Below are 26,619 nucleotides of genomic sequence, written 5' to 3' on the forward strand. Positions count from 1 at the left end.
GGTAATATTATAGTTTGACCAATAGCCCGTATGTAATTTCTTAGTGATCTTTCTCTAACTTCCATTGTCTTCATTCTGTTGTCCCAGCTATAAATAACTTTTTTTTTAACTTCAAATATAAAACAGAATTCAATACTACAAAGAAGTTGAGGACTCCTGAGACATATCACATGTGTTTAGGAAGACATTTGCTTTTATGGGATCTGTGTGGCCTTTTATTACTGTATACCCATTAAGAATGAGACTAGTATTGGGGTGAAGAGCAAAGACTCTGGAGCCAGTCATCCTGGTTGAAATCCAGTTCTACCATTTATTAGATGAGTGATCCTGAACGAATTACTTTACCTATGTGTCCCTCATTTTGCTTATCTGTATAATGGGAATATCTCATAGGCTTGATATAAGAATTTAATGAGTGACTACATGTAAAATGCTTAGTACAGTGCCTGGCAAGCAGAAAACGCTGTATATATTTGCTATCGTTGTTATCAACTGTAGGAACCAATAGCATTTTCTCAAGTTGAAATTCTTTTCTTTTTATGTCATTCAGAGCTACAGAATTTTGACTGTGGTAAAAATGACTCATTCCAAGATTTTGTGATTCTTTCTCTTTCTGTATATCCAGTGACTAGACTTTACAACTCAAATAACACATCCATAAAATGGATTTTATACCATATACATTTTCCTATGACCTTGTCAATCTGATTAGCTTTGGTTTCAGTTCTCTTGAGTACAATATTGTGACATTCTTACCATGCCCTAGTTATTATGTGTTGTAGATCTAGAGAATATATTCAACAAATATTTATTTTGTGATTAATATGTGCCCAGAACAGGGCCAGTAATATATGTGCCCCAAACAGGGCCAGTAATAAGGTCCCTTGACTTTATGAAACTTGCACTCTAGAGCATGACTTAAAGAAACTGAAAAGGGAAAAACTTTTTTTCTTTTTTGCAAAAATAATTCCTTCAGTCTTTCATTTCAAGACAGATACTTATTTGTTTCTGTGTGCCTGGCTGTGATGTTCACAGTCTCTGTTTACATGTCATTTGATTCATTTCAAAGATGAATAAGAGATGGTCATTGGTTGGGCACTGTTTTGGTGAGGTAGACCTGTGCATGCGATGTTATAAAGTGCTGAATAAGCTTGGATGGCAACGAGGTACAGATGGTGGTGCAGTGGGGTCAACTCTTCTATGTGAGTGGGGTGAGCAGGAGGAATTTCATGGAGAGGTTAAACTCTGAAATTCTTCAGGCATTTGTGGGGCTAGAGGGTGCCTTAAACAGTTGTATTAACCCTTTTAAAAGTAGACCCTAAGCTCCATGAATATGGGCCACCTTTGCCTTCTTTGCTTCAGGATTCCCGAAGTTTAGCTCAGTGGCTAATATATAACTTATGCTCAGTTAATACCTGTAGAATAAATATAGTGCATCAATGAGTTGTAAACAGTTGAATACTAACTGGAGGGTTCAAGGTGGTACATCAGGAAAGATCAGAAAAACAAACATAGACTACATTAGAAAAAAACAATGCGCTGACATCTGGACATTGTTTAAAAGGAATGACTGGTCAGTGAAGTGCTTTAATGGAGGTGGGGGTGAGGGGGAGAATTAAGAGGTCCTATTTGTTTTGAATCACTCTGGTAGCAGGTCAGGATGGATTCAATGTATATGGATAGGAATAGATGAATCAGAGACCTAAATAATGTAGATAAGTCAGATATATAAATAATAACCCAAAGATTTTTGTTAAGGAGAAAGAGTATTAAGCTTTTCACAAATACTGTAGATTCAAAGGTCTATTTTCAGAGAGCTGAGACAGAAGAATCACTGCAGATGGTGATTGCAGCCATGAGATTAAAAGATGCTTACTCCTTGGAAGGAAAGTTATGACCAACATAGACAGCCTATTAAAAAGCAGAGACATTACTTTGTCAACAAAGGTCCATCTAGTCAAAGTTATAGTTTTTCCAGTAGTCATGTATGGATGTGAGTTGGACTATAAAGAAAGCTGAGTGCCGAAGAATTGATGCTTTTGAACTGTGATGTTGGAGAAGACTCTTGAGAGTCCCTAGGACTACAAGAGATCCAACCAGTCCATCCTAAAGGAGATCAGTCCTGGGTGTTCACTGGAAGGACTGATACTAAAGCTGAAACTCCAATACTTTGGCCACTTGATGTGAAGAGCTGACTCATTTGAAAACAGCCTGATGTTGGGAAAGATCGAGGGCAGGAGGAGAAGGGGACGACAGAGGATGAGATGGTTGGATGGCATCACCGACTCAATGGACATGGTTTTAGGTAGACTTCAGGAGTTGGTGATGGACAGGGAGGCCTGGCGTGCTGTGGTTCAAGGGGTTGCAAAGAGTCAGACACGACTGAGCAACTGAACTGAACTGAAGACAGGAATAAGGAATAAAAATTAAGACTCACTTTCGAATGTTAATATTATGTATTAGGAGCAATTTCATGAAATCATTGCTCAAGGATTGAATCTTTAGCTTTTTTAAAAAAAAATATTTTTTGAAGGACAATTGGTTTACAGAATTTTGTTGTTTTCTGTCAAACCTCAACATGAATCAGCCATAGGTGTACATATATCCCCTCCCTTTTGATCTTCCCTTCCATCTCCCTCCCCATCTCACCCCTTTAGGGTGATACAGACCCCTGTTTGAGTTTCTTGAGCCATACAGCAAATTGCCATTGGCTGTCTATTTTACATATGGTAATGTAAGTTTTCCATGTTACTCTTTCCATACGTATTCTTTCTTACCCCCTCCTCCTCTCTCCCCATGTTCATATGTCTATTCTCTGTTTCTGTTTCTCCATTGCTGCCCTGTAAATAAGTTCTTCAGTACCATTCTTCTGACTCATTTGAAAAGACCTTTGTGAAAGATTGGGGGCAGGAGAAGGGGACAACAGAGGATGAGATGGTTGATTGGCATCACTGACTCAATGGACATGGGTTTGAGTGGACTCCGGGAGTTGGTGATGGACAGGGAGGTATGGCGTGCTGCGGTTCATGGGGTCGCAGAGTCGGACACGACTGACCAACTGAACTGAACCATTCTTCTGGATTCTGTATATATGTGTTAGAATACAGTATTTATCTTTTACTTTCTGACTTGCTTCACTCTGTATAAGTTCTAGGTTTATCCACCTCATCAGAACTGTCTGAAATGCATTCCTTTTTATGGCTGAGTAATATTCCATTGTGTATATGTACCACAACTTCTTTATCCTTTCATCTGTCAGTGGACATCTAGGTTGCTTCCATGTTCTAGCTATTGTAGACAGTGCTTTAGTGAACAGTGGGATACATGGGTCTCTCTGAATTTTGGTTTCCTCAGGGTATATGCCTAGGAGTGGAATTGCTGGGTCATATGGTGATTTTATCCCTAGTTTTTTAAGGAATCTCCATACATCTTCCATAGTGGCTGTATCAATTTATATTCCCACCAACAGTGCAAGAGTATTCGCTTTTCTGTACACCCTCTCCAGCATTTATTGTTTGTAGACTTTTTGATGATGGCCGTTCTGACCAGTGTGAGGTGGTATCTCGTTGTTTTGATTTGCATTTCTCTAATAATGAGTGATGTTGAACATCTTTTCGTGTGTTTGTTAGCCATCTGTATGTCTTCTTTGGAGAAATATCTGTTTAGATCTTCTTGCCACTTTTTGATTGGGCTGTTTTTCTGTCATTGACTTGTATGAGCTGCTTCTATATTTTGGAAATTAATCCTTTATCAGTTGTTTCATTTGCTATTCATTCTGAGGATCATCTTGCTTATAGTTTCCTTTACTGTGCAAAAGCTTTTAAGTTTAATCAGGTTCCACTTGTTTACTTTTGTTTTTATTTCCATTACTCTAGGAGGTGGGTCATAGAGGATCTTGCTTTGATTTATGTCATCGAGTGTTCTGCCTATGTTTTCGTCTAAGAGTTTTATAACATCTGGTCTTACATTTAGATCTTTAATCCAGTTTGAGTTTATCTTTGTGTTTGATGTTAGGAGGTATTCTAATTTCATTCTTTTTCATGTTGCTGTCCAGTTTTCCCAACACCATTTATTGAAGAGGCTGTCTTTGCCCCATTGTATATTCTTGCCTCTTTTGTCAAAAATAAAGTACCCATAGGCACATGGGTTTATTTCTGGACTTTCTATCTTGTACCATTGGTCTATATTTCTGTTTTTGTACCAGTACCATATTGTCATGATGACTGTAGCTTTGCAGTATAATCTGAAGTCAGGAGGATTGATTCCTCCAGCTCTGTTCTTCTTTCTCAAGACTGCTTTGGCTATTTGGGATCTTTTGTGTTTCCATATGAATTGTGAAACATTTTGCTCTAGTTCTGTGAAAAATGCCATTGGTAATTTGATAGGGATCATATTGAATCTGTAGATTGCGTTTGGTAGTGTAGTCATTTTCACAATATTGAGTCTTCATACCTAGGAACTGCATCTTTAGCTTTTTAAGTAGTAAATTTTCATTCCCCCTTTTTATATATAAAGCAAACTGGGGCTCCTTTCTAAGGTGAAGTAATTTGTCAAAATAACATAAATTTAAGAATCTTGACTGTAAGAAAAAGTAACAGTTAATTTGGAATAGTGTGACAAAAATGAGCAGCATATAGGTAAACAGAGGACATAAATAGAATGAAGGAAACAGGCAAATGCAAGAGGCAATCATCAGGAAGAAAGAAGACTCAGCAGCGTGTTAGGCTTAGATGTCAGAGGGTTTTAAATTCCTTGAAGTTGCAGGTAACATTTCACTCCTCCTTGTAGCTAATACTCACCTTTCCCTCTCAGCACACTGTCCACAAAGACACACATGTACATTATGCCTTCTCTCTGACAGGTTTCCAGTAAATGCAATAAGTGAATGGGATGAATGGTTACATGGATGAATGGCAGCATAGAAACATGTCCAGGTTTTGAACAAACCTTTTCTAGTTTATTCAACTGGAATAAAATTCCAGTGGAAGCTCTAACTTTATTTAGTTAATTTTAGGACTGTTTAGCCTCCCAAACTGCATAGTTCTAACTTTTCTTTTGTAATTAACATGTTGGTAAAGGAAGCTCTAGTACTTTGGCCACCCCATGCAAAGAGCTGACTCATTGGAAGAGACTGATGCTGGGAAGGATTGGGGGCAGGAGGAAAAGGGGATGACAGAGGATGAGATGGCTGGATGGCATCACTGACTCGATGGACGTGAGTCTGAGTGAACTCCGGGAGATGGTGATGGACAGGGAGGCCTGGCGTGCTGCGATTCATGGGGTCGCAAAGAGTCGGACATGACTGAGTGACTGAACTGAACTGAATTGAAATGAAATGAAAAGAGATTTGTAATGTCATTTATTGTGTCACAGTGTATGCCTTTAAGATTTCTCCTCTCTGATGATTAAACCAGTTGAATAAATCTTTCAAGAATTCACTCGCCTTCATGGGAAGCACATGGATTCCTCTGGGATGTGTGGGCATTATTTAGCATGCTGCAACATGAGTTTCACAGTAATGACCACTGTTTTTTATGTACCGAGCACAGGCTAGAGCCTGTCGGGAGTTTCATGTAGCTTGGTCTTTTTTATGAGAACACTTTTCAGTCTGACACCATAATGCACCGTTATGACTGCTTCAGTATCTCTCTCAGAGAGGCAGTGCATGGGTTTGGGGGGCCACGTGATCCGTGGCTGAATCATAGCACTTCTACCAAAAGGGCCGCTGTTTTGAGCGAATGATTTAATCTGCTGGTCCCAGTTTCCTCAACTGCAAAATAGAAATGATGATAACATTGCTTCATATACATATAATATTGTGTATATGAAAAAATAGAGGTAGTGAACCCATCATGGTAGTGAGGAAGGGTATAGGAGGTTAACTTTTAGTCATGGGTTCTCAGATGCATCAAATTTAATATTTTACTGTTACCTCCAAATGATGGCATACATCTCATCTCAGTGATACTTTGCCAGGAACAAGAGGTAATCTTCATCATATATTTGAAAGTGTGCATCCCAGCTATCACTAGAAATATTTTTTATAAGTCCTATGAATGTGAACTGCACAATTATGATAATAAATTTGCTTCTTCTAGCTATATTCTTTAACTTATTCAAGGAAAATGGTTAAGTTGTGCTGCAGTTTTAATCACCCTAAACTGTCATTTATTCATTATTATACAAGAAATTTTAAAGCCAGCATGTGAGAGGCTCTGCAGCAATAAACTCCCTGACAACATAAGTAGGAAATACATATTAATTTCTCTCTTCTACAGTTTCTTTCTTTTCTTATCTCACGGTGGTAACATTTCATTTGGCTGCCATTATCAGGGAATTGAAAATTTTATGTATTTTTTTCCAGCTAGCCTGCTTGTCAAAATCTTTTTTTAAGGGAAATGCTTGTAAAAAGCCTTAGATATTCCCTTTTGATGGGGCGTGGCTCCTGTAATCCTTTGTCCATGACTCAGAGGGTCAGTGGCGTATACTCCAGCTTGTGTACTGTGAGATGCTCAGAGACTGCATTCCTTACCTTTGTTGCTGGTATTGTTGTTTAGCTGCTCAGTCGTGTCTGACTCTTTGCGACCCCATGGACTGTAGCCTGCCAGGCTTCTCTGTCCATGGGATTCTCCAGGCAAGAATACTGGAGTGGGTTGCCATTTCCTCCTCCAGGCTATCTTCCTGACCCAGGGATGAAACTCATGTCTCCTGCATTGGCAGGTGGATTCTCTACCACTGAGCCACCAGGGAAGCCCATTCCTTAACTTTACACCAAATCATATAGGATCTTTTCCCTTAGGAGTATTTGAAGCTGTTGTATATTCCTGTGTGGCTAGGTCCCAAGCAGTTTTAATAAAATTAGGTGAACTGTCCTTTGTTGGTAACGTGCCTGCTTCTAGCTTTGCTTTTGATATATGTAGGGTAAGAAACGAATAGGAAATATTGTGAGTATTACTTATAGATTGTAAGTAGGGAATAGAGAGTCTATGCATTAAAATGTGCAAATATTAACATTAGATATTATGACATCTCTGTCTTCCACTCAGAGGGCTTATTTTATTTAAGTGTGGGTTCTTTGCTGTGTTCTGAACAGCTGAACTTCCTCGAAAAGTGACTTTCCTTTAAATGAGCTAAATTTGGAATATGACAACTTACCATAACTAATCAGCTGTTTAATGTCATCCTGTCACCAGAAAAATATGTTTCACAGAATTACCAGTTAGTAATACTTTATTGTCATGACCTACATTTATTATATTGTTGGGCGGTGATGTAGTAAAAGATAAATATGACAGGCAGTCTCTCAAGTTTCATTTTACCTGAAGTTTGAATGCTGTTGTGATGTTAACATGTGGGAAGATATATTTGTTTTTTCCTTGCTTTTCTTTTTTCTTCTTATGGAGATACTGGTAAAGTGAGCATCAGTAATCTGTTATCTGTATGCTTCATTTCTGTATAACTGACTGTAAACTTTGCTGTATTTTTACACAGTGCTCAACTCAATGTTCTCAAATATACCGCTTTTCTTAATAGATATTGACCCACATGTTTTCTATTTTGTTCTTATCTTTCTTTTTCTTTCAGTTCTTAGTTTGGAATTATTAGTCTCTTTAATTGTCCCATTTGAAATCTAGGAGAGTTCCTATAAATTCACGTGGCACCAAAGGGTTAAAACCCACTTCTCTTATTTCCATCCTCATTGTTGACAAGGTGTAATTTACTTGGAAAAAATACATAGTTTAAGAAAAACATTTTTAAAAACTGTAAGTAAAAGTCTCTTGACTGTATATTACCAGGAGGTTGGGCAATGTTAGAGTCAACATCCAGCCACATCCATGTCAAGCGCATGTGGCTCAAAAAGACAATTTAGCAATTTTCCTATGTTATCTGAAAGTTTTAAAGCTTTTTCTTTTTCTCCTTGGGGGATGAGCTATTTTAACGACTTGTTGGACCAGGCAATAAAATGAATTCTTAAAAAATGTGGTTTTGTAAAAATGACCTTGTTTGTTTTTAAAAGTGATCTGTTCAAAGACTGATGTGTCAGTCTTGCTTATAGTTGCCTACATCCTGAGAGCTTGTAATTATTACTCACTGGAAATGGCAACCCACTCTAGTGTTCTTGCCTGGAGAATCCCAGGGACAGGGGAGCCTGGTGGGCTGCCGTCTATGGGGTCGCACAGAGTCGGACACGACTGAAGTGACTTAGCTTAGCTTAGCTTCTTACTGATTCCCGCTAAGTCACCTCTCCTGTACAGAAATTAAACACTAAAATAATGGTCAAGGAGTTCTCCTTTCCTATGGCTGAAAGTTTCTATAACTGTAAAGCAGTATGAACAATAACCCGCTGTTTTACTTAGAGGAATACTTGGCAGCTACTTTTATGTTTGGCTTCCCTCGTGGTTCAGCGGGTAAAGAATCCACCTGCAATGCAGGAGACCTGGGTTTGATCCCTGGGTTGGGAAGATTCCCTGGAGAAGGGAAAGGCTACTCACTCCAGTATTCTGGCCTAGAGAATTCCATGGAGTGTATAGTCCGTGGGGTCGCAAAGAGTCGGACACTACTGAGTGAGTTTCACTTTCACTTTTATGTTACACTTTTTCTTTTTAATAACCAAATCCTTACTTTCTGAGCAGCACTTTGTTTTCAGAGAAAGAGAAAATAACAATTTTCTGAATATTAGCTGTTTCAAAACTTGCTATCTTATGTGTAAACAGCAATATAGGCAAACGAGAATTAGGTATAAATGCTGAGACCTGAGTATTGTTATAGTGGTCATTGTACTCATTCAAGAGTTAAGTGAAACCTATTTTTTTTTTAATTAAGACATTTTGGGGGTCAGTTTTAGGTTCACAGCAAAATTGAGGAGTACCAAGAATTTCCATAAACCCCCACAGCCTAGCCTCCTCCACTGTCAGCAGCCACCTTCAGAGGAATACACCTGTTAGATTTGATGAACCTATAGTGATACATGATAATCATCCAAAGTTCACTGAAACCTAAGTTTAACTACCTGGTCCAGAAGTAAAATAGCAGTTTTCACAACACTGTATCAGCTCAGTAACACTACAGTAATGCATAAAGAATTTCCATCTTTGCTAACTGAATCCACCTAATTCCATCCATTTGGGTTTGTATATCTGATCCATGGAATAAAGCCATTAGGAAAAACAGTGAAGCACCATCAGTGGCAGTACAGTCAAGCCGAGTTTGTTCCTAACTCTAATTGTCTCAGAGAAAGAAACTATTTGACCATGACTTACACTCTTAATTTGGAAAGAAAACAATTTCAACTTAGGAGGTGGTAGTTGAGTTGCCTTTTGTACTGATTTTGGAATAGTAGTTTCCAAACTTGGAATTAGAATGAAAAAAAATAGAATTTCCTGGAGAGCTTTTACAAAGCCCAATGCTCAGACTGCATCCTAGACCAACTACATTAGAATCCTGGGCTATGCAGTGTGGGTGGGGGAGGGCATGCAGTGTTTTTTAACATTCATTTTCTAATGTGCAGCCAAGATTGAGAACCATTTCTTAGAGAAAGTGATTGACCTCAATAGAGACTTTATCTTAAGTATCATGGTGACTTTATTGAGGGTTTTAGAGCTCTGGGTGAGATAGTTCAGGCTTAGGAGCATAATTACTATTTACAGCTGTACTTGAGAGTACATATGATTTTCTTAAAAATTAAATGTTACTCTAATTGCCTTTTAGGAGCTTTATTTCAAATTTTTCTATTAAAATGTTCATGGTAACTTTTATTCATTGACTTAAATCACTGAAACTACTAGTTTATTTGTAAATCCATTTTATGGCATTTACACATTTTTAGGTGGCATTTACACATTTTAAAAGGTGATTTCTTGTAACACATACATATTATTTATTGTATAACACTGAAGAGAAAGAGCTTAGGAATTCCTACAATGGATCCTTAATTTAGAATATTAGGAATGGTACCTTATCTTTCAGTTAGCATCAGACTGTTTATGAATGCTATCAAACAGTGTTTTCTACTTTTGTAAAGTATTTTTCTGTAGATTGAGAAACTATGTGTTAGGAAATTTGGGGGAACAAAGTTTTATTGTTTTGTAATGAGAATATTTAATTACAAAACATCTAATAGTTTTTATCTTCAATTGTGTTTGCCATTCACTTAACTGAAAAACTCAGTCAAGCATTTGAACATCCCAGGGTTGCCATATCAGTATTGGAGACCATGGCAACCGCTGGCATTTCTTTTATGGTCCTGAGGCCAGACAAAAGGAAACAGAACTGCCCTCATGTTCTGAGTTGGGCATGGAGAATTGTGTTAGAATATGATGAACCAGTGATTCTGATATACTGATTCTTTCTAAAAGTATTTTTCTCAGATGTGTCCCTGAATTAAATATTGACTTTTTAAGAATTATCATGGGTTAAGATACTTTCCTTAACCCATCAAGTATCCATTTGTTCGTATTTCACATTGATTAATCCTTGGCTAATAATTAGAAAAATTATGGTTGTTCACTCTTAAAAAGGTGTAAATTAAGGTTTATGTTTTGTCATATTGGAATAGAAAATTTAAGATGAAATCAGATGTTTCTTTTCGGTGACATTGTTTTGGTAGGACCAGAAGGATCATACTTCTTCAGATCATCGTCCAAACAAAAAAAGAAAGGTAGCAGTTGGTGAATGTTATAGTGTGCCCATTTTTAGTAAATAACTTTCATGCTGCAAAAGCAAAATCAGAATGTATCAGAGTAATGTAATAAAAGGCATATTTATATTCTCACTTAAGCTTTAAGAAACATGTAAATGAAAAGTTGTAACTTTCATAGGCATTGTGTTTCATAGAAACCGAAAGTTATTGTCTTAAAAAATCCTATGCATCACCTTTCCGAGTTAGTATTTTTGTACTTACTTTGCTTTTATGTTCAGCAGAACTTTTCAACTTCTGTTGTAGCAAAATCAGAAAATTTCTATATTACCTGAAACAAACAGGTTTATATTTGGATAAAAACATGGTTATTATGAAAGCTAAGGTGTGTTTATGTGAGAGAGGTGGAGACAGAGGCAGAGAGAGAGAATAAATTTTAGTGCTGTAAGAATCTTGAAACTTGAGCTTACTTAACCCTTGCATTTACAATAAGGGTGCTGAAATGCAGAGTTTTGCCAAAATCAGTCTCCCTACTTAGTGACAAAAGACAAAAGCGATAATCCAAACTTTTCTGCTTCCCACTTAGAGTTTTTTTCACCACAGGAAAAAAAAAATCGGGCAACCCCAAATTTATAAATGATCAAGTTGCTTGATCAGAAAGCAACAAGTACAAAATATTACCATCACATATTTTATTTTGGTTTTGCAGCATTTTGCAAAAGAAAAACAGGTTGCTTTTTGCTTTTTATTTAGTTGGTGCAGTAACTTTCTACCTAATTTTCTTATTGTTTCTAACAGCTTATACCTACAGTTCTGAGTATCACATTTGTGTTCTGTAGATGTGTGAATATTATTAGAGTTAAATGGCATTGAGTGTGATTGAATCATATTTTGAATCTCCTCTAACCCGCTCCCTAGTGTGGATATGTTGAAACATGTGCCTTGCAGTGTCTATTATTTTAATAATGTAGTCTAACTTATATAATACAGTATCCGTGACAGTATTTGCAGTTCCATTTTGTTCTCAGTGTATTACAAGATGAAATTTACAAGCCAGATTGTTCTCTTTTCTGGTCAAGAGCACATCCCTGATTAATAACATCTTTAGATGAAATAACTTTTTTCCTTACACATGAATAATCTTGTTAACTTTTGGGATTATGATCATTTATGTTGGTCATATCGTTTTTACATTTCATGTAAGCTTTTCCATGACTTTTTCATTGAATATGAATAATGAGTATTTTCAGATAACCACACAATGGTGACTTGTCAACTACTGTACTTATATATGAGATAGACTAGTTTTAGAGATGGCCATGAGACACTGCTATATGAAGTTCAGCCTATTCATAGGTAAATAACAGCTTTTTAAACTTCTTTTCCAGAACAAAGGAAGAATTATGCACGGGACAGTGTCAGCAGCCTGTCAGATATATCCCAATACCGTGTTGAAGTAAGATACTTTGATGTTTGCTACAATGTAGAATGAAGCTTGAGGGACATAAAAATTGATAGTAAAATCAGAGCGATGTTTTATTTCATGTCTATGATGTTGTAAATTGGGTTGAAATTTTTCTTTTAGATTTTTTAAAAACAGATGTTAAGTATAAAAGTATCTAGTTAATCTGTTTTCATGGAGAATAAATTAAAATAACTACTCATCATTATCAGCCTTTTTTTGGTTAAAAACAGAACAAAGACGTCTATTTTGTATTATGGAATCTTCTTGAAATAAGCCTTGATGATTTTGTCTAAAGTTATTGCAAGTTCTGTTTAAACAATGGTCTCTTTTTTAAAAATTTCCCCTCTATTGCTGTCTTTTAAGATACTTGCTCTTAATTGGAATCTATTTGGGTGAACTTTGCTTATTATAATAGAAAATATTGAATTAGGGAATACTTTTTAAATTGCTCCTGTTTTTAGGTTTCTATTTCCTCAAGCATGCTTAATGAAATTTAAAGTTTTGTTTCAGTGGAGTGAAAAGTTTGACACTTGTTGCAAACTAGAATTGCTGTTGCTGCTCTCAACTACCAGTATCTCTAGTTTTCAGGCTGGTTTGTTGACCACCTTCTGTTGTTAAACATCTAAATAACCAAGATGGAATATAAAGAGCATATTATTTAAGCTGTTTAAAGTTTGTTTTTCTCATGTTTGTCTAGTTCAACAAGGCTCAGTATTAAACAGATTTAGGTATTTTATGATTCAAGGCATCATTTCCTCTATTCATCAAAAACCAGTTTTGACTTTATTATCCCAGTAAGGTTCCCATGAAGTTCTAAAGTACTTTGTATTGGGTTGGTGAAAAAGTTCGTTCGGGTTTTCACATAAGAGGTGTGAAAATCCTGAATGAACTTTTTGACCAACCCAGTCTTTGTCTTTCCCCTCTACTAGCTGACTTCAGTTAGGTTAACTTTACAATTTTGGGGGGAAAATGTTTACTAAGAGGCTGTGTGTGTTATGTTTTTTCTTTTCTCAATCGTAAGCACTTGACCACCTTTGTTCTGGATCGGAAAGATGCTATGATAACTGTTGATGATGGGATAAGGAAGCTGAAATTGCTCGATGCTAAGGGCAAAGTATGGACTCAAGATATGATTCTTCAGGTGGATGAGAAAGCTGTGAGCCTGATCGATTTAGAATCAAAGGCAAGTTTGAAAAACATATACTATTTTATTTTCAAAAAAGTCTAAAAATATTTATGTTCACATTAGGTCAGATTGTTTGAACATGGGTAAATATTAAATATTTGCCACCATAAAATACTCTTGCCAGTGAATTTGAAGGAAAAAAGTCCTTCTCCATATACTTTATGCATGCACAATCATGTTTTTAAACCAGAAATAGAGGGATACAATGTTTCTTTAACCATATATGATAAGATGGAAGAAGTGGGAAAAACATACCTAGTGCTAAACTAAAGCCCCTATAGGGCACTATTCTTTAAGACATATGTTAATTATACGCTAGGCCAAGCCATATCCAAGTGTTGTGGTTTGAACCGCAGTGAGTGAATTGGGATGAAGGAGTTTGTGTGTATGTGCCTCAACTTCCACCAGGTCAACACTGGGTACCTTTCTTTCACACAGGTAGTCAGGTAAGATGCTGGAGCTCTTAAAAGAGGCCTTTTCTGAGCCCCATCACCTAGAAGGCATTTGAGTTGCTAAGATAAAGAAAATAATTTTTGTAATCATGTTAAAGTATTCTGATAGGAGTATGGTGTAAAATTTGCCCTTTCTTTCATCTCATCCATTGCATTCTGTGAGAGAATAATACCCGGGAGCTTCTCTAATCCTCCTAGTTTCAAGTAGTTATAGAGAAGGAATATTAATTTATTTTGAAAGAAAATTGTTATCTCCCTGGTGTGACCTAGAAATTACATTCTGTTTTAATGGAATCTGCATTTTTTGTTTCACCTTTCTGGGTCCCAAGGAATGAGGGCTTAGAATCAATTTATGGTGTGATGTCTGTGTATATGTGCTGTCTGTAATAAAAGTTATTGTTTTTTTTTTTTTTATGTTCCACTTATCAGGGATGTTGGATTTTGTTTACTTATAAAAAGCCACCATTTCTCCCATCAGTCACATCATGACACTGCTTGCCATTTGTGTAAGGCCATTCATGTTAGGATAACCACCTTAAATGTATCTCATTAACAAAGAATTCATTATTATTATGAACAGAAAATTAATTTGTTTCAGAAGTAATTATTTGATCTATCAGGGTCTTATTGGCATGCCTTTTTATTGGTTAGAGACTGTTCAATTTCATATGACCAAACAGCTTAATCATTTCAAAGAATGTATTTTTTAGCAAGATTCTTCTAACCCTAATATTTTTGGCTGGAGAAACTTACATAGTGAATTTTTCCATCTCAGAGATTCACTGAAATAAAAAGTGTACAAATGATGTATTATTCTTAGCTTAACATTTGTGATTACTAAAGATAAAAACTAAGAGTTTGACTATAATATTCAAGTAAAAACAAAACATAGCAAAACCTTGATATTATAGAGCCACAAGGAAAAGAATACCAGGTAAGATGGATAATAACTTTGGAAAGAGGCCTCAGTTTACCTAATTTTTCTCTTAAAGGCATCCTCTCTATCCCATAATCTTAGGAAATCAGTACTGCTAATTTCAGGTTTTCTTCTGTTTATTAAGAACAGAATCACATTCCATTATTAAATATTTCCATCTATTTTGCTCTTTCTCTCACTGCTCCTCTAGCCCAGGATGGTGTATTTTCTGTCTCGTTGTACCTACTCATCCTCCGTATTTTCTGTGTTTACTAGTGTTCATTTTCAATGTGGTTTGCGTACTTTTAAAAATTATTGGTATGATGCTTAGAGCTCTTTGTGGAGCAGATTTTACATATCCAATGAAAAGTAAGGCAAGTTGTATTTTTGCTTTTTAGAATGAATTGGAGAATTTTCCTTTGAACACCATTCAGCATTGCCAAGCTGTGATGCACTCCTGTAGCTATGATTCGATTCTTGCCCTGGTGTGCAAAGAGCCAACCCAGAGCAAGCCAGACCTTCATCTTTTCCAGTGTGATGAGATTAAGGTAAAAGGCTGGTGAATTTTCTCTCGCTTTAAGCAGATGTTCTAGCTTTTGATTACCTTCTTCAATCATATGGCTACTCAGTACTAGATTTTTAGTGTCTTACAGTTTTGTAAGGAAAAGCAGCTCAGTATCTTCCCCAGGATGTCTAGGCTAAATAAATAAAGAGAAGATTGAGTGTTATTTAAAAAAATCAGACGCATTCTGTTTATTTTAAAAATGTGCAGATAATACGTTAAATTCTTCACTGAGGGACTTGGACTTATAATTAAAGACTGATTCTTCAAAAATCATGCTTCACAGACAATAACCATGTCATCTGTTTCATTCTGTTTTGTGCTGGCACCAATCACATAGCATGGGTTATCGCAGTGGAACATTTGGATGCTTTCCATCGTACTGATTTAAGGGTTACTGTTCAATTATGTGACTTGAAAAATTGCTCAAGTTATGTAATCCCCAAGTCATAATGTGAAAAGAGTTGAGCATAGTTACTGGTAATAATACACCATATCCTGAAGATTTATATTTCAAAGTACACTGTAAATTTCAAGTGACTGTAATTTGTGATGCTTTATTGGACATTAGAATTTATCTGCAACCTTGAATCTTTATTTCATGAGTTGATTTCTCTAAAAGGGAAAACGTTTTTAATTGAGTTGATTTTTGCTTTGCCAAGAACAGTGATTTACCACTTGATTGTATGTAATATATACAGGCATTCTTTTTCTTATAAAAAATGTTGGGAGATTAGCATAAAGTGTCATTTGATTTTTTCTGTAATTCTTTGACATTAAAATATGATAGGTAAATTAAGATTGACTATAAATAGTATATTTTATAATTATCTTTTTATTTCAATTTATGTCATAAATGACTTTCTAAAAACTATTTAAGTAAATGACTTTCTTACTTGGAAACAATTGTGGCCATAGATAATTTGTATAAGTTCATTCTACTTCTCATATGTTGCCTTTGTAAAGTCATAAAACGCATTAAGAATTTTTTTTGCAAGGTTAGATTTGTTATATCAGTAAGGATTAAGATGGATATTTTACTCTGAAAACAGTGAAATTTAATTCAAACATTTTATACACAGAAAGCTATGCTTAAAGACATTTTAAATCGGCTGTATGTCTCAGTGCTCGAAAATCTCTCCCTGAAAGCTGTTATTGGACTGAGTGAAGTTTCTGGATTCCAGTTTTGAGGATAAAGGGCTTGCTTTATTTGTTGGGGCATGATGATATTGATGGGTCCCAAACAGATTTACTGAATGCTGTTTTGTCCTGCTTAAAAGCTCGAGTACCACCACACAGCTCTATGCATGTACTCACTGGTGCCATATTCCACATTTTGGATGGATTTTTTCCCTTGCCCTGTTAGAAATATAAATGCAGTGATATATGTAGTTTCTTTTATATGGGTCATCTTTCAGCTTCCCTTTTGAGTTTTAACCTTTCTTTATCATGGGACTTTATACAGTGCTCCTGCCCACCTCAGTATAAATTTTTTCTTGGGAATATGAAAGCCAACTCCACACCCTGCCCATAGGAAATTCAGGACTCCTAGACATTCTTCCTGAAACTAGGGTGTTCTTATCCAAGTGATGCTGGACTAGGACACGTTAGCATTCTTGTTTAATAGGTGTGTGACGTAGGCCAAATCATCATATGAGTATTCTTCAGTTTTACTAATTATAAAACAAGAAAAGATTATATGATCTTTAAGTGTCTCCTTACTTCTAAAATTTTATGACTACCTGTGCCTATGGTAAAGAGTATAATATATAACTATGTATGTATGTATGTGTGTATGTGGGAGCATTCCTGGTGGCCCCATGGTAAAAGAATCCTCCTGCCAGTATAGGAGATGCAGGTTTGATCCCTGGGTCAGGAAGATGCCCTGGAGAAGGAAATGACAAGCCACTTCAGTATACTTGAAATGCCCTGGGAAATGCCATGGACAGAGGAGCCTGGCAGCCTGCAGTCTGTGAGGTTGCAAAGAGTCAGACACGACTTAGCAACTAAATGACAATGTGTGTGTGAGTGTGTGTGTGTGTATGTGTGTGTATTTGAGGAAAACATACATAATTACAGAGAACAAGCCGACATAAAATAGGAGATGAATATATCCCAGCAAGAATGTGATATACAGTAATAATCACTGGCTATAAATAAACTTCAAACCAAACAAACTTCTTAGCTGCTAATCTCACATTGATTCCCAAGAAAACCACATCAGACATTCAAATGCTCCTGTTGGAAAAGTATCAGGAACATCATTCCTTTGGAGAAAGCTAAATTTTATTAACCTGAAATGACAGAATAAAAGGGTTATCACAAGGGTTACAGCCAAGTGTTGGGGTCCACCTAGTGATGACTTGGGGCTGTCTTAAACTGAGGGAGTGGCTCTGCTGGAACTGAGTTATGTATGTCCAGGGTTAATGGGTGCCCAGTGGATGGTGAGGATGGGGGAGGGGAGGGATATTGCTGCATATGCTGGTACTTCCGATTCCTCCACCTCTTCCCAGGCAGAGGTATTAACCCAGTTACATTTTCAGCATGTGATTACACTTTCAACATATGCAAATCCCTTTTCTCTTTGCTTTTATACAAGTATAGCTTTTTTTTTTTAATTAAAGGAGTCTGGATGAAATAATCTTTAAAAATTCCTTCCATTTTCGGATCCTTTCATTACAAAGTTCACTGAAAAAAACTACAAGTGTCATGTTTCAAAAGCAGATTTTTTAAAAAGTCACTTTTCTTTTGCATCAAGACATTTATTGATTTGGACAGCGAACATAATCCCTCTTTCTGTTTTAACCTACATACCAAGATAAAGAAATCCATAACCTCCCAGGTAATTTGTCTTTCGTTGCAGGCAAACCTAATTAGTGAAGATATTGAGAGTGCAATCAGTGACAGTAAAGGAGGGAAGCAGAAGAGGCGGCTTGATGTCTTGAGGTAAAAACATTAAAAGAAATTAAGGGCTAGAATTGGTTTTTATTTGAGTCATTTTTTTCTTTAAAAATTAAAATATTTTCAGCAAAGGTATATTATCATGTTTTACAGATTACAGTCTGTAATCTCAGCTCATTTGCTTTCCCAGGGTTTTTGGTGTGTATGTGTGTGCGCATGACTTTTCTCTCCATAATTCTGGTATTTCTCTGGTATGGCTTCTCCCACTTCTGTTGTCCTAGAGACTCATGAACAAAAGAGTGGCATTTTAAGGGAAGATAGCCTAAGGGAATATAAATAGATATTAGGACTCTAGTGTTAGCACCCTTTGCTAATCATAGGAGACCCAGAAAAATACATTAAATCTGGTTTTCAGCTGAACTGAAAATGTTTTATGCTTTTTATATACATTTATAAATATACATAATATGGAATGGTTAAGAAATCCTTGTTTTTCTACCCCAAGGCATACTTCTTGAGGTTAAAGAACTAATACATAAAACTGAGAGAACTGATGTGTTATAGAAATAGAGATGGTAAATATTCAGTTTGTTTTCATCTGTTTTCAGGATGATTTCCAAAGCAGACCCTGGTATACCACCTCCACCCAAAGCTCCTGCCCCCGTACCCCCTGGCACTGTGACCCAGGTGGACGTTAGGAGTCGAGTGGCAGCCTGGTCTGCATTGGCAGCTGACCAAGGAGACTGTGAGTACTTCCAGGGATTGGTACTTATTGAACATTTACTTTGAGTGGTGACCCAGTTCTTGCTTTCAGGCTCTGATGCTGATTTCTAAGCTGAAACTTGAGGTTGGTTTTGTAAAAATAGATCTTATGTAAAGGAAAGTTAAGGGCTCTGTAAGATTATTGTTTCTAAGAGTTAAGACCAGTCTTTTAATAAATCTAGTGTTAGAGTCTTTTCTTTTTAAAGCACTCAGAGAGGGAGTTTGACTCAACTAACAATTAAAAGAGTGATAATATAATATTTTAATATACTCAATATTATAAAATATATTTAAATATAATGCATTACACTTAATATAATATTTTAATATATAAATTAAATATTTTAATATTTAATATAATTTAGATCAATATTTTAAAATGATAATTCTTCGAAGTTCTTTTCATTACTGTTATCTTACACTGTCCTCTCTTGGACAAACTGTTCATGTTTATAAGGGCAGGATGTCAGGACAGGGGATAGGGAGGTGGAAAAGGGATAAACTGCATTCATCACCATGTAAATTTACCTAATGGGTCCTATGTCTGTACTGTCATTTTGCTTTGATACTCTTAAAAGAAAGAACCGTATCAAAGAACATAGTGTAATATATGTCAGAATGTTTCACTACGTCTGAAATTTTTATAACTGGAAAATGCCTTAACATATGTTTGGTCTAATCTCTTGATTATAAAGGTAAATAAATTGTGATCTGGTGAGTCTGAATTTGATGGAGACCATAGTGTCAGTTCTTTTACCTCCTAGTTCAGTGTGACTGCTTAAATCACTTACTCTTTAACTAGTAAAGCATCATTCATGAGAATATCAAGCAGTGTAGTTAAACTAAAAAACTTAATTGACAAAATGAGTGATACTCGACTGTCCTTTGAGTCTGTGAACCAAATTTAGGCTCTGGGGCAAGCCCGGGATATACCTGTGTGACCTTAAAAGTTATGCCTCACTTGCAGAATGGAAATGAGTTAAACTCATATGTTTCTGAGAATCTGAAAGGGAATAATATATATGATAGTACCTGGAACAGCATAGTAGGTAGTCATTTTTGCCAAATTGAGTTCATTTTATCAATCACTTTCCATTTTATTTAGATTCTTGTGTCCTTAAAGCTATTTTCAGTTTGCATATAAGCCCAGCTACCAAACAGATGAAAGAAAGAAATCTTTGAAGCATCCGTTTTTCAAAAATAAAGTAGCATAATTATTAGTTACTGTAACTTTTTAACACTTTATATACATTTCTACTTTGTATTTACAGTGCTAAGTGGAATTTTATAGTGTTTTCTACTTGTGTACTTAGAGTATTTTAGCTATTATTACTCTTTTGGTAGCGGAGATGTGGGTTTCATTTTGAGAGAGGTTAAAATGGTCTTCCTTGAAGTTGAGGAAGGGTAAGACACCTTAAGTTTTTTAGAAATTCTGAATAAACCTATAAAAACATCCATCAAACCTATAATTTACAACAACAAAATCTATTCCCAAGAATTTCTGAGCCCTCATTGTGTGTGTTAGTTACTCAGTCATGTCCAACTCTGTGACCCCATGGACTATAGCCCACCAGGCTCCTCTGTCTATGGGATTTTCCAGGCAAAAGTACTGGAGTGGGTTCAGTTCAGTTCAGTTCAGTCTCTCAGCCATGTCTGACTCTTTGCGACCCCATGAATCGCAGCATGCCAGGCCTCCCGGTCCATCAACTCCCGGAGTTCACTCAGATTCACGTCCATCGAGTCAGTGATGCCATCCAACCATCTCATCCTCGGTCGTCCCCTTTTCCTCCTGCCCCCAATCCCTCCCAGCATCAAAGTCTTTTCCAATGATTCAACTCTTCTCATGAAGTGGCCAAAGTACTGGAGTTTCAGCTTTCGCATCATTCCTTCCAAAGAAATCCCAGGGCTGATCTCCTTCAGAATGGACTGGTTGGATCTCCTTGCAGTCCAAGGGACTCTCAGTCTTCTCCAACACCACAGTTCAAAAGCATCAATTCTTCGGCACTCAGCCTTCTTCACAGTCCAACTCTCACATCCATACATGACCGCAGGAAAAACCATAGTCTTGACTAGACGGACCTTAGTCAGCAAAGTAATGTCTCTGCTTTTGAATAGGCTATCTAGGTTGGTTATAACTTTTCTTCCGAGGAGTAAGCATCTTTTAATTTCATGGCTACAGTCACCATCTGCAGTGATTTTGGAGCCCCAAAAAATAAAGTCTGACACTGTTTCCACTGTTTCCTCATCTATTTCCCATGAAGTGATGGGACCGGATGCCATGATCTTCGTTTTCTGAATGTTGAGCTTTAAGCCAACTTTTTCACCTCTTTCACTTTCATCAAGAGGCTTTTTAGTTCCTCTTCACTTTCTGCCATAAGGGTGCTGTCATCTGCATATCTGAGGTTATTGATATTTCTCCCAGCAATCTTGATTCCAGCTTGTGTTTATTCCAGTCCAGCGTTTCTCATGATGTACCCTGCATAGAAGTTAAATAAGCAGGGTAGCAATATACAGCCTTGATGTACTCCTTTTCCTATTTGGAACCAGTCTGTTGTTCCATGTCCAGTTCTAACTGTTGCTTCCTGACCTGCATACAGATTTCTCAAGAGGCAGGTCAGGTGGTCTGGTATTCCCCTCTCTTTCAGAATTTTCCACAGTTTATTGTGATCCACACAGTCAAGGGCTTTGGCATAGTCAAGAAAGCAGAAATAGATGTTTTCCTGGAACTCTCTTGGTTTTCCATGATCCAGCAGATGTTGGCAATTTGATCTCTGGTTCCTCTGCCTTTTCTAAAACCAGCTTGAACATCAGGGAGTTCATGGTTCACATATTGCTGAAGCCTGGCTTGGAGAATTTTGAGCATTACTTTACTAGCATGTGAGATGAGTGCAATTGTGCAGTAGTTTGAGCATTCTTTGGCATTGCCTTTCTTTGGGATTGGAATGAAAACTGACCTTTTCCAGTCCTGTGGCCACTGCTGAGTTTTCCCAATTTGCTGGCATATTGAGCACAGCACTTTCACAGCATCATCTTTCATGATTTGAAGTAGCTCAATAGGAATTCCATCTCCACTAACTTTGTTCGTAGTGATGCTTTCTAAGGCCCACTTGACTTCACATTCCAGGATGTCTGGCTCTAGATTAGTGATCACACCGTCGTCATTATCTGGGTCGTGAAGATGTTTTTTGTACCATTCTTCTGTGTATTCTTGCCCCCTCTTCTTAATATCTTCTGCTTCTGTTAGGTCCATACCATTTCTGTCCTTTATCGAGCCCATCTTTGCATGAAATGTTCCCTTGGTATCTCTAATTTTCTTGAAGAGATCTCTAGTCTTTCTCATTCTGTTCTTTTCTTCTATTTGTTTGCATTGATGACTGAAGAAGCTTTTCTTATCTCTTCTTGCTATTCTTTGGAACTCTGCGTTCAGATGCTTATATCTTTCCTTTTCTCCTTTGCTTTTCACTTCTCTTCTTTTCACAGCTATTTGTAAGGCCTCCCCAGACAGCCATTTTGGTTTTTTGCATTTCTTTTCCATGGGGATGGTCTCGATCCCTGTCTTCTGTACAGTGTCACGAACCTCATTCCATAGTTCATCAGGCACTCTATCTATCAGATCTAGGCCCTTAAATCTATTTCTCACTTCCACTGTATAATCATAAGGGATTTGATTTAGGTCATAGCTGAATGGTCTAGTGGTTTTCCCCTACTTTCTTCAATTTAAGTCTGAATTTGGTAGTAAGGAGTTCATGATCTGAGCCACTGGAGTGGGTCGCCATTCCCTTCTCCAGGGGAATCTTCCTGACCCAGGGATCGAATCCCAGTCTCCTGCATTGCAGGCAGACTCTTTACAGTCTGAGTCACCAGAGAAGTCCCTCATTAGATGTTGTCTAAAGTACTCTGTACAGTCTCATCTATCAAGTTACAATTAGATAAGCTTTTCAGAACTTCTAGTTTATTACTAAGTCAAACAGAACACACTGCTTACCGTATGAGGTTCTGCCTGGATCCAGGACACTTTGTAGTTGAAAGCCCTCTAAGGGGAGTATCTCTGTGCTCACCTGAAGGCTCCAGCTGACTCAGGTTGGATGTCTCCTCCTTCCTAACCTTGGCATAGCTCTTGGGCCTCCCCAGGCAGCTCAGTGGTAAAGAATCTGCCTGCCAGTGCAGGAGATCTGGGTTTGATCCCTGGGTCTGAAAGATCCCCTGGAGGAGCAAACGGCACCCCACACCAGTATTCTTGCCTGGAGAATCCCATGGATAGAGGAGCCTGGCAGGCTACAGTCCACAGGCCCCAAAGAGTCAGACACAACTTAGCATGCAGGCACACATGCAGCCATAGCCCTACCCTGACTCCAGAAGAGATCTCTGTAGAATAGTGGCAACTGCAGTGCGTTCCTAGTAGTGCTTCAGACTATGAAAAACTCTGAGAAATACTACATATCTCTCACTGTGTCCTCCAAATGATATTCTGGGACCTAGTAGAGTTCCTAATACCTATATTTCAGCTTCAACTTAACTGCTGCCCGGTATACCTATAGCCAGGATAGCAGCCAACCACATGTAAAAACAGCAGCTAACTGGCTAGATTGCATATATGGAAATTGTACTGATTAAGTTTCGTAAGACTCAGTGACTTGTTTTTTCTTTTTTGGTGAATATTCCATTTAAGGGTAAAGTTAGGCATAGAGGAGGCATAGCAGTTTGCAGTATTTTTTGCACTTCTCTTTATTGAACATGATGAGCCATGAGGATCCATCATGAGTTGTGTTTCCATTTAGTAATGATGCAGTTCTCCTGTTCCATCCATCCCTTTTTCTTTCATTTCCTCTACTGAGAAATCTTGGAATGAGTATCTGTGTTAATTGAAAGTGTTAATAGTCTTGTAGCTGGAAGGAGTTCAGATAAGGAAACTGATTATCATGCCCTAGCCAGCTGAGCTAACATAGTATCTCAAGACTTTTGTTCTTCAATTTGCAAATTCTTATAGGTATTTCTGCTTTTAAAGCATATAGCTTCAAATGAGAATTAGCCCAACATTGTAGAGTTTAAGCTTAATTACAACTGGAATATTAGAAGCCCTTTACTATGAGAAGACCCAAAGCTTTACTATTATCACGATGTTAGAAAGTATGAGAATGAGGAGCTTTAAAACTTAAAACTTAGTTAACTTAGTAAACTTAGAACTTCTTAAAAGCACCTTTTAAGAAATAGGTGCTTAAAAAACGTGTATATTTTTTCTTCTGTAGTAGTTAAAGAGTACTCAGTTAGGCTTGGTTCCACAGGCATCTGACTTTAGAAGAGAGAGAATAGAGGGGAAATTACAGGGTAAATCAATACCATGAAGACGGAAGGCTGGTACTTCAGCTCTGTCAAGTGTGGTGGTGGGAATGAGTGTCAGAGATGAGGGTGGTGAGGATACGTATCAGAGATGCTAGTGGCGAGGGTACAGGCCAGAGGTGATGAGCACAGCTTTGATTTTTGTATCCAGTGCAAGTGTTTACTTTTGCCAGTGGCACTCTTTTCTAGACAGTTTGCATGTCTGGTTATCTATATTGGTATCACTTAAGCAACAGGTTGAAAGATGTATGATTTTCTTTTCTTTAGTTGAGAAACAGAGAACTTATTACCAGCAGGAAGAAACACCTGAGATGATGGCAGCCCGCATTGACAGGGATGTGGTAAGTGAGACAGTCATCATTAGACCATTGGCTCTTTCTTTTTTTAGAGAAAAAATGTTAACAGGAAAAGTTAAGTTTATTCAAATATATTTTGTGGAAACTATATTTTCTCTTTTCAGTGGTGGCTATGACCTTTGAATTATTTTTTTTTTCTTAACAATTTTTGCCTTTATGCCAACATTTAGCTAGTAGACTATGGCTGTGATAGAACTAGGATATTAACTGGTTTACAAAGGAGTTTAAGCTGAATGGTCAAGATTTGAGGGATTTTTCTTTTCTTGTTTGTAATCTATAATTAAAATATCTTATTAATTTGTCTTCCTGGAATTTATTCTAAAGTGTTTTATAATGCCTGAAAGATAAAAGTTATGTGGCATTTCTTAAGGGTAGATAAGTATATTTTAATACTTAAAAGATAAGGCTATATTGATTTTGATTTCTCTATAATAATTTCCTAGCAAAATGATACTGCCCTGTAACATAATTATAAAATATGATGTCAGTATAATTGCTTTTTATACTCTACTTATGTTCTGAGCTAATTTGGAAACAAATACTTAAAGGACTTTAGAGTTTGAAATTTAATTTTTATATTACAGTGTTACTTGTTAATACTTAAAGGTTTATTTAATACTCAAAAGCTTATTTAATCTCAGTTTTTAGTCTTTAGAAGAATGTCAAGTTTCACACATAAAAGGAAGTCAAGAAAGACTATAGTATGTATAATATACAGTATATATTAATATAATATATGATATAATATATAATATAATTGAAGTTGATCCCATGATCTGTGAAAGCATAGTTCATCATTAATTCTTCTTTACCCTGTAGAAACTCTTACTAATGCCTATTGTTACAGATTATCAATGTGTGTGTTAGGTTATCACAACATTCTATATACCCTTAGTCCTGAAAAATAATATTGTCATTGCTTTATTGGGAAATTTATTAGAAAAACTGAAATGCTAGTGCTATTCTAACAAACTGTTTTCTTGGAATCCCCCCACAACTTTATGTGGGAAGAACACAATGAGAAGATTAGAATAATTGAAAATAGTCTGAATATATATTGTGAATGTTTTCTTTATAATATTGAAAATAGAATGTAATAAAACTAAATAAAAATGTAAATGTTTGGCGTTAGCCACAGGTATACTTAGTTGAATACTTTTTCTTAGAATTAGTGATAAACTTGAAATTTATATGTGGGAAGTTTTCCTTTTTCTTTTCTTTCTTTCTTTTAAACTTTCTGATTTTCCTTCACAGTGTAAAGCTAAGGCAAAAATGGTTTTTTTCTGCTTTATATTTTATTCTGTAATTTCTAATTTCAGCAAATCTTAAATCACATTTTGGATGACATTGAATTCTTTATCACAAAACTCCAAAAAGCAGCTGAAGCATTTTCTGAGCTTTCTAAAAGGAAGAAAGCTAAGAAAGGTAAAAAGAAAGGGCCAGGAGGTAAGTTGGATTTTCTTAACCTTCTAAAGAACCATTCAGAATGCCAGTGCTAGGCAGAGCTGGCACTTCAGGGTTGTTAAACAGGACTCCATTGCCCAGAGACCAGGGTTCCTTTTCTGGTTTTGAGAGAGCTAGTGATGTAGGCAGAGAGTACGATAAACCTGAGGAATAGCCCATTTGGTCCCGATTTGGCTACAGTAAAGAAAGACTCTAAGACATTCTGCCTAAATTAATTAGAGACTCATTCAATAGTGGCCATCTGTCTATAGTTTTTGTTAGTCATTGTGAAGATAATGTCTGTTAAAGAAAGTCATAGTGCCATTCTTCTCATATTTAATTTTACTATAAATATAGAATCTCATTATTTTGTTAAATTAAAGGATTGACTCTGCTCATTAAAATAGTTAAAAATGTCAGTGGATTTTAATTTTTTATCAAAAAACTCCAAACAGTATGTTCAGGTCACCTTCAAGCAGTTTTTACATATGTTGCAGTTCAGTTATTTAAAATGACCTCAAGATATATAAAATTATAATTTTGTAACAAAATGATATAGATGGAAATATATGAGAAGAATAAATATTCTCTTCATTACACATG

The 26,619-nt window shown here is 36.5% G+C and overlaps 1 protein-coding gene across 4 annotated transcripts in view; it reads left to right on the forward strand.

The window, feature by feature from the left end:
* EPS8 (epidermal growth factor receptor pathway substrate 8) overlaps window positions 1-26,619 on the forward strand; it is a 208,314-nt gene that overhangs the window by 133,940 nt on the left and 47,755 nt on the right. For all 4 annotated transcript variants that reach the window (XM_018048434.1, XM_018048436.1, XM_018048433.1 and 1 more), the window contains exons 4-10: window positions 12,025-12,092; window positions 13,123-13,284; window positions 15,054-15,203; window positions 18,081-18,163; window positions 18,727-18,863; window positions 24,485-24,558; window positions 25,893-26,019. In XM_018048434.1, coding sequence (XP_017903923.1) covers window positions 12,025-12,092; window positions 13,123-13,284; window positions 15,054-15,203; window positions 18,081-18,163; window positions 18,727-18,863; window positions 24,485-24,558; window positions 25,893-26,019 — 801 coding nt within the window. The remainder of the gene's footprint in view (window positions 1-12,024; window positions 12,093-13,122; window positions 13,285-15,053; window positions 15,204-18,080; window positions 18,164-18,726; window positions 18,864-24,484; window positions 24,559-25,892; window positions 26,020-26,619) is intronic.

The sequence above is a fragment of the Capra hircus genome, chromosome 5 (assembly GCF_001704415.2).
Source record: "Capra hircus breed San Clemente chromosome 5, ASM170441v1, whole genome shotgun sequence".
NCBI lineage: Eukaryota > Metazoa > Chordata > Mammalia > Artiodactyla > Bovidae > Capra > Capra hircus.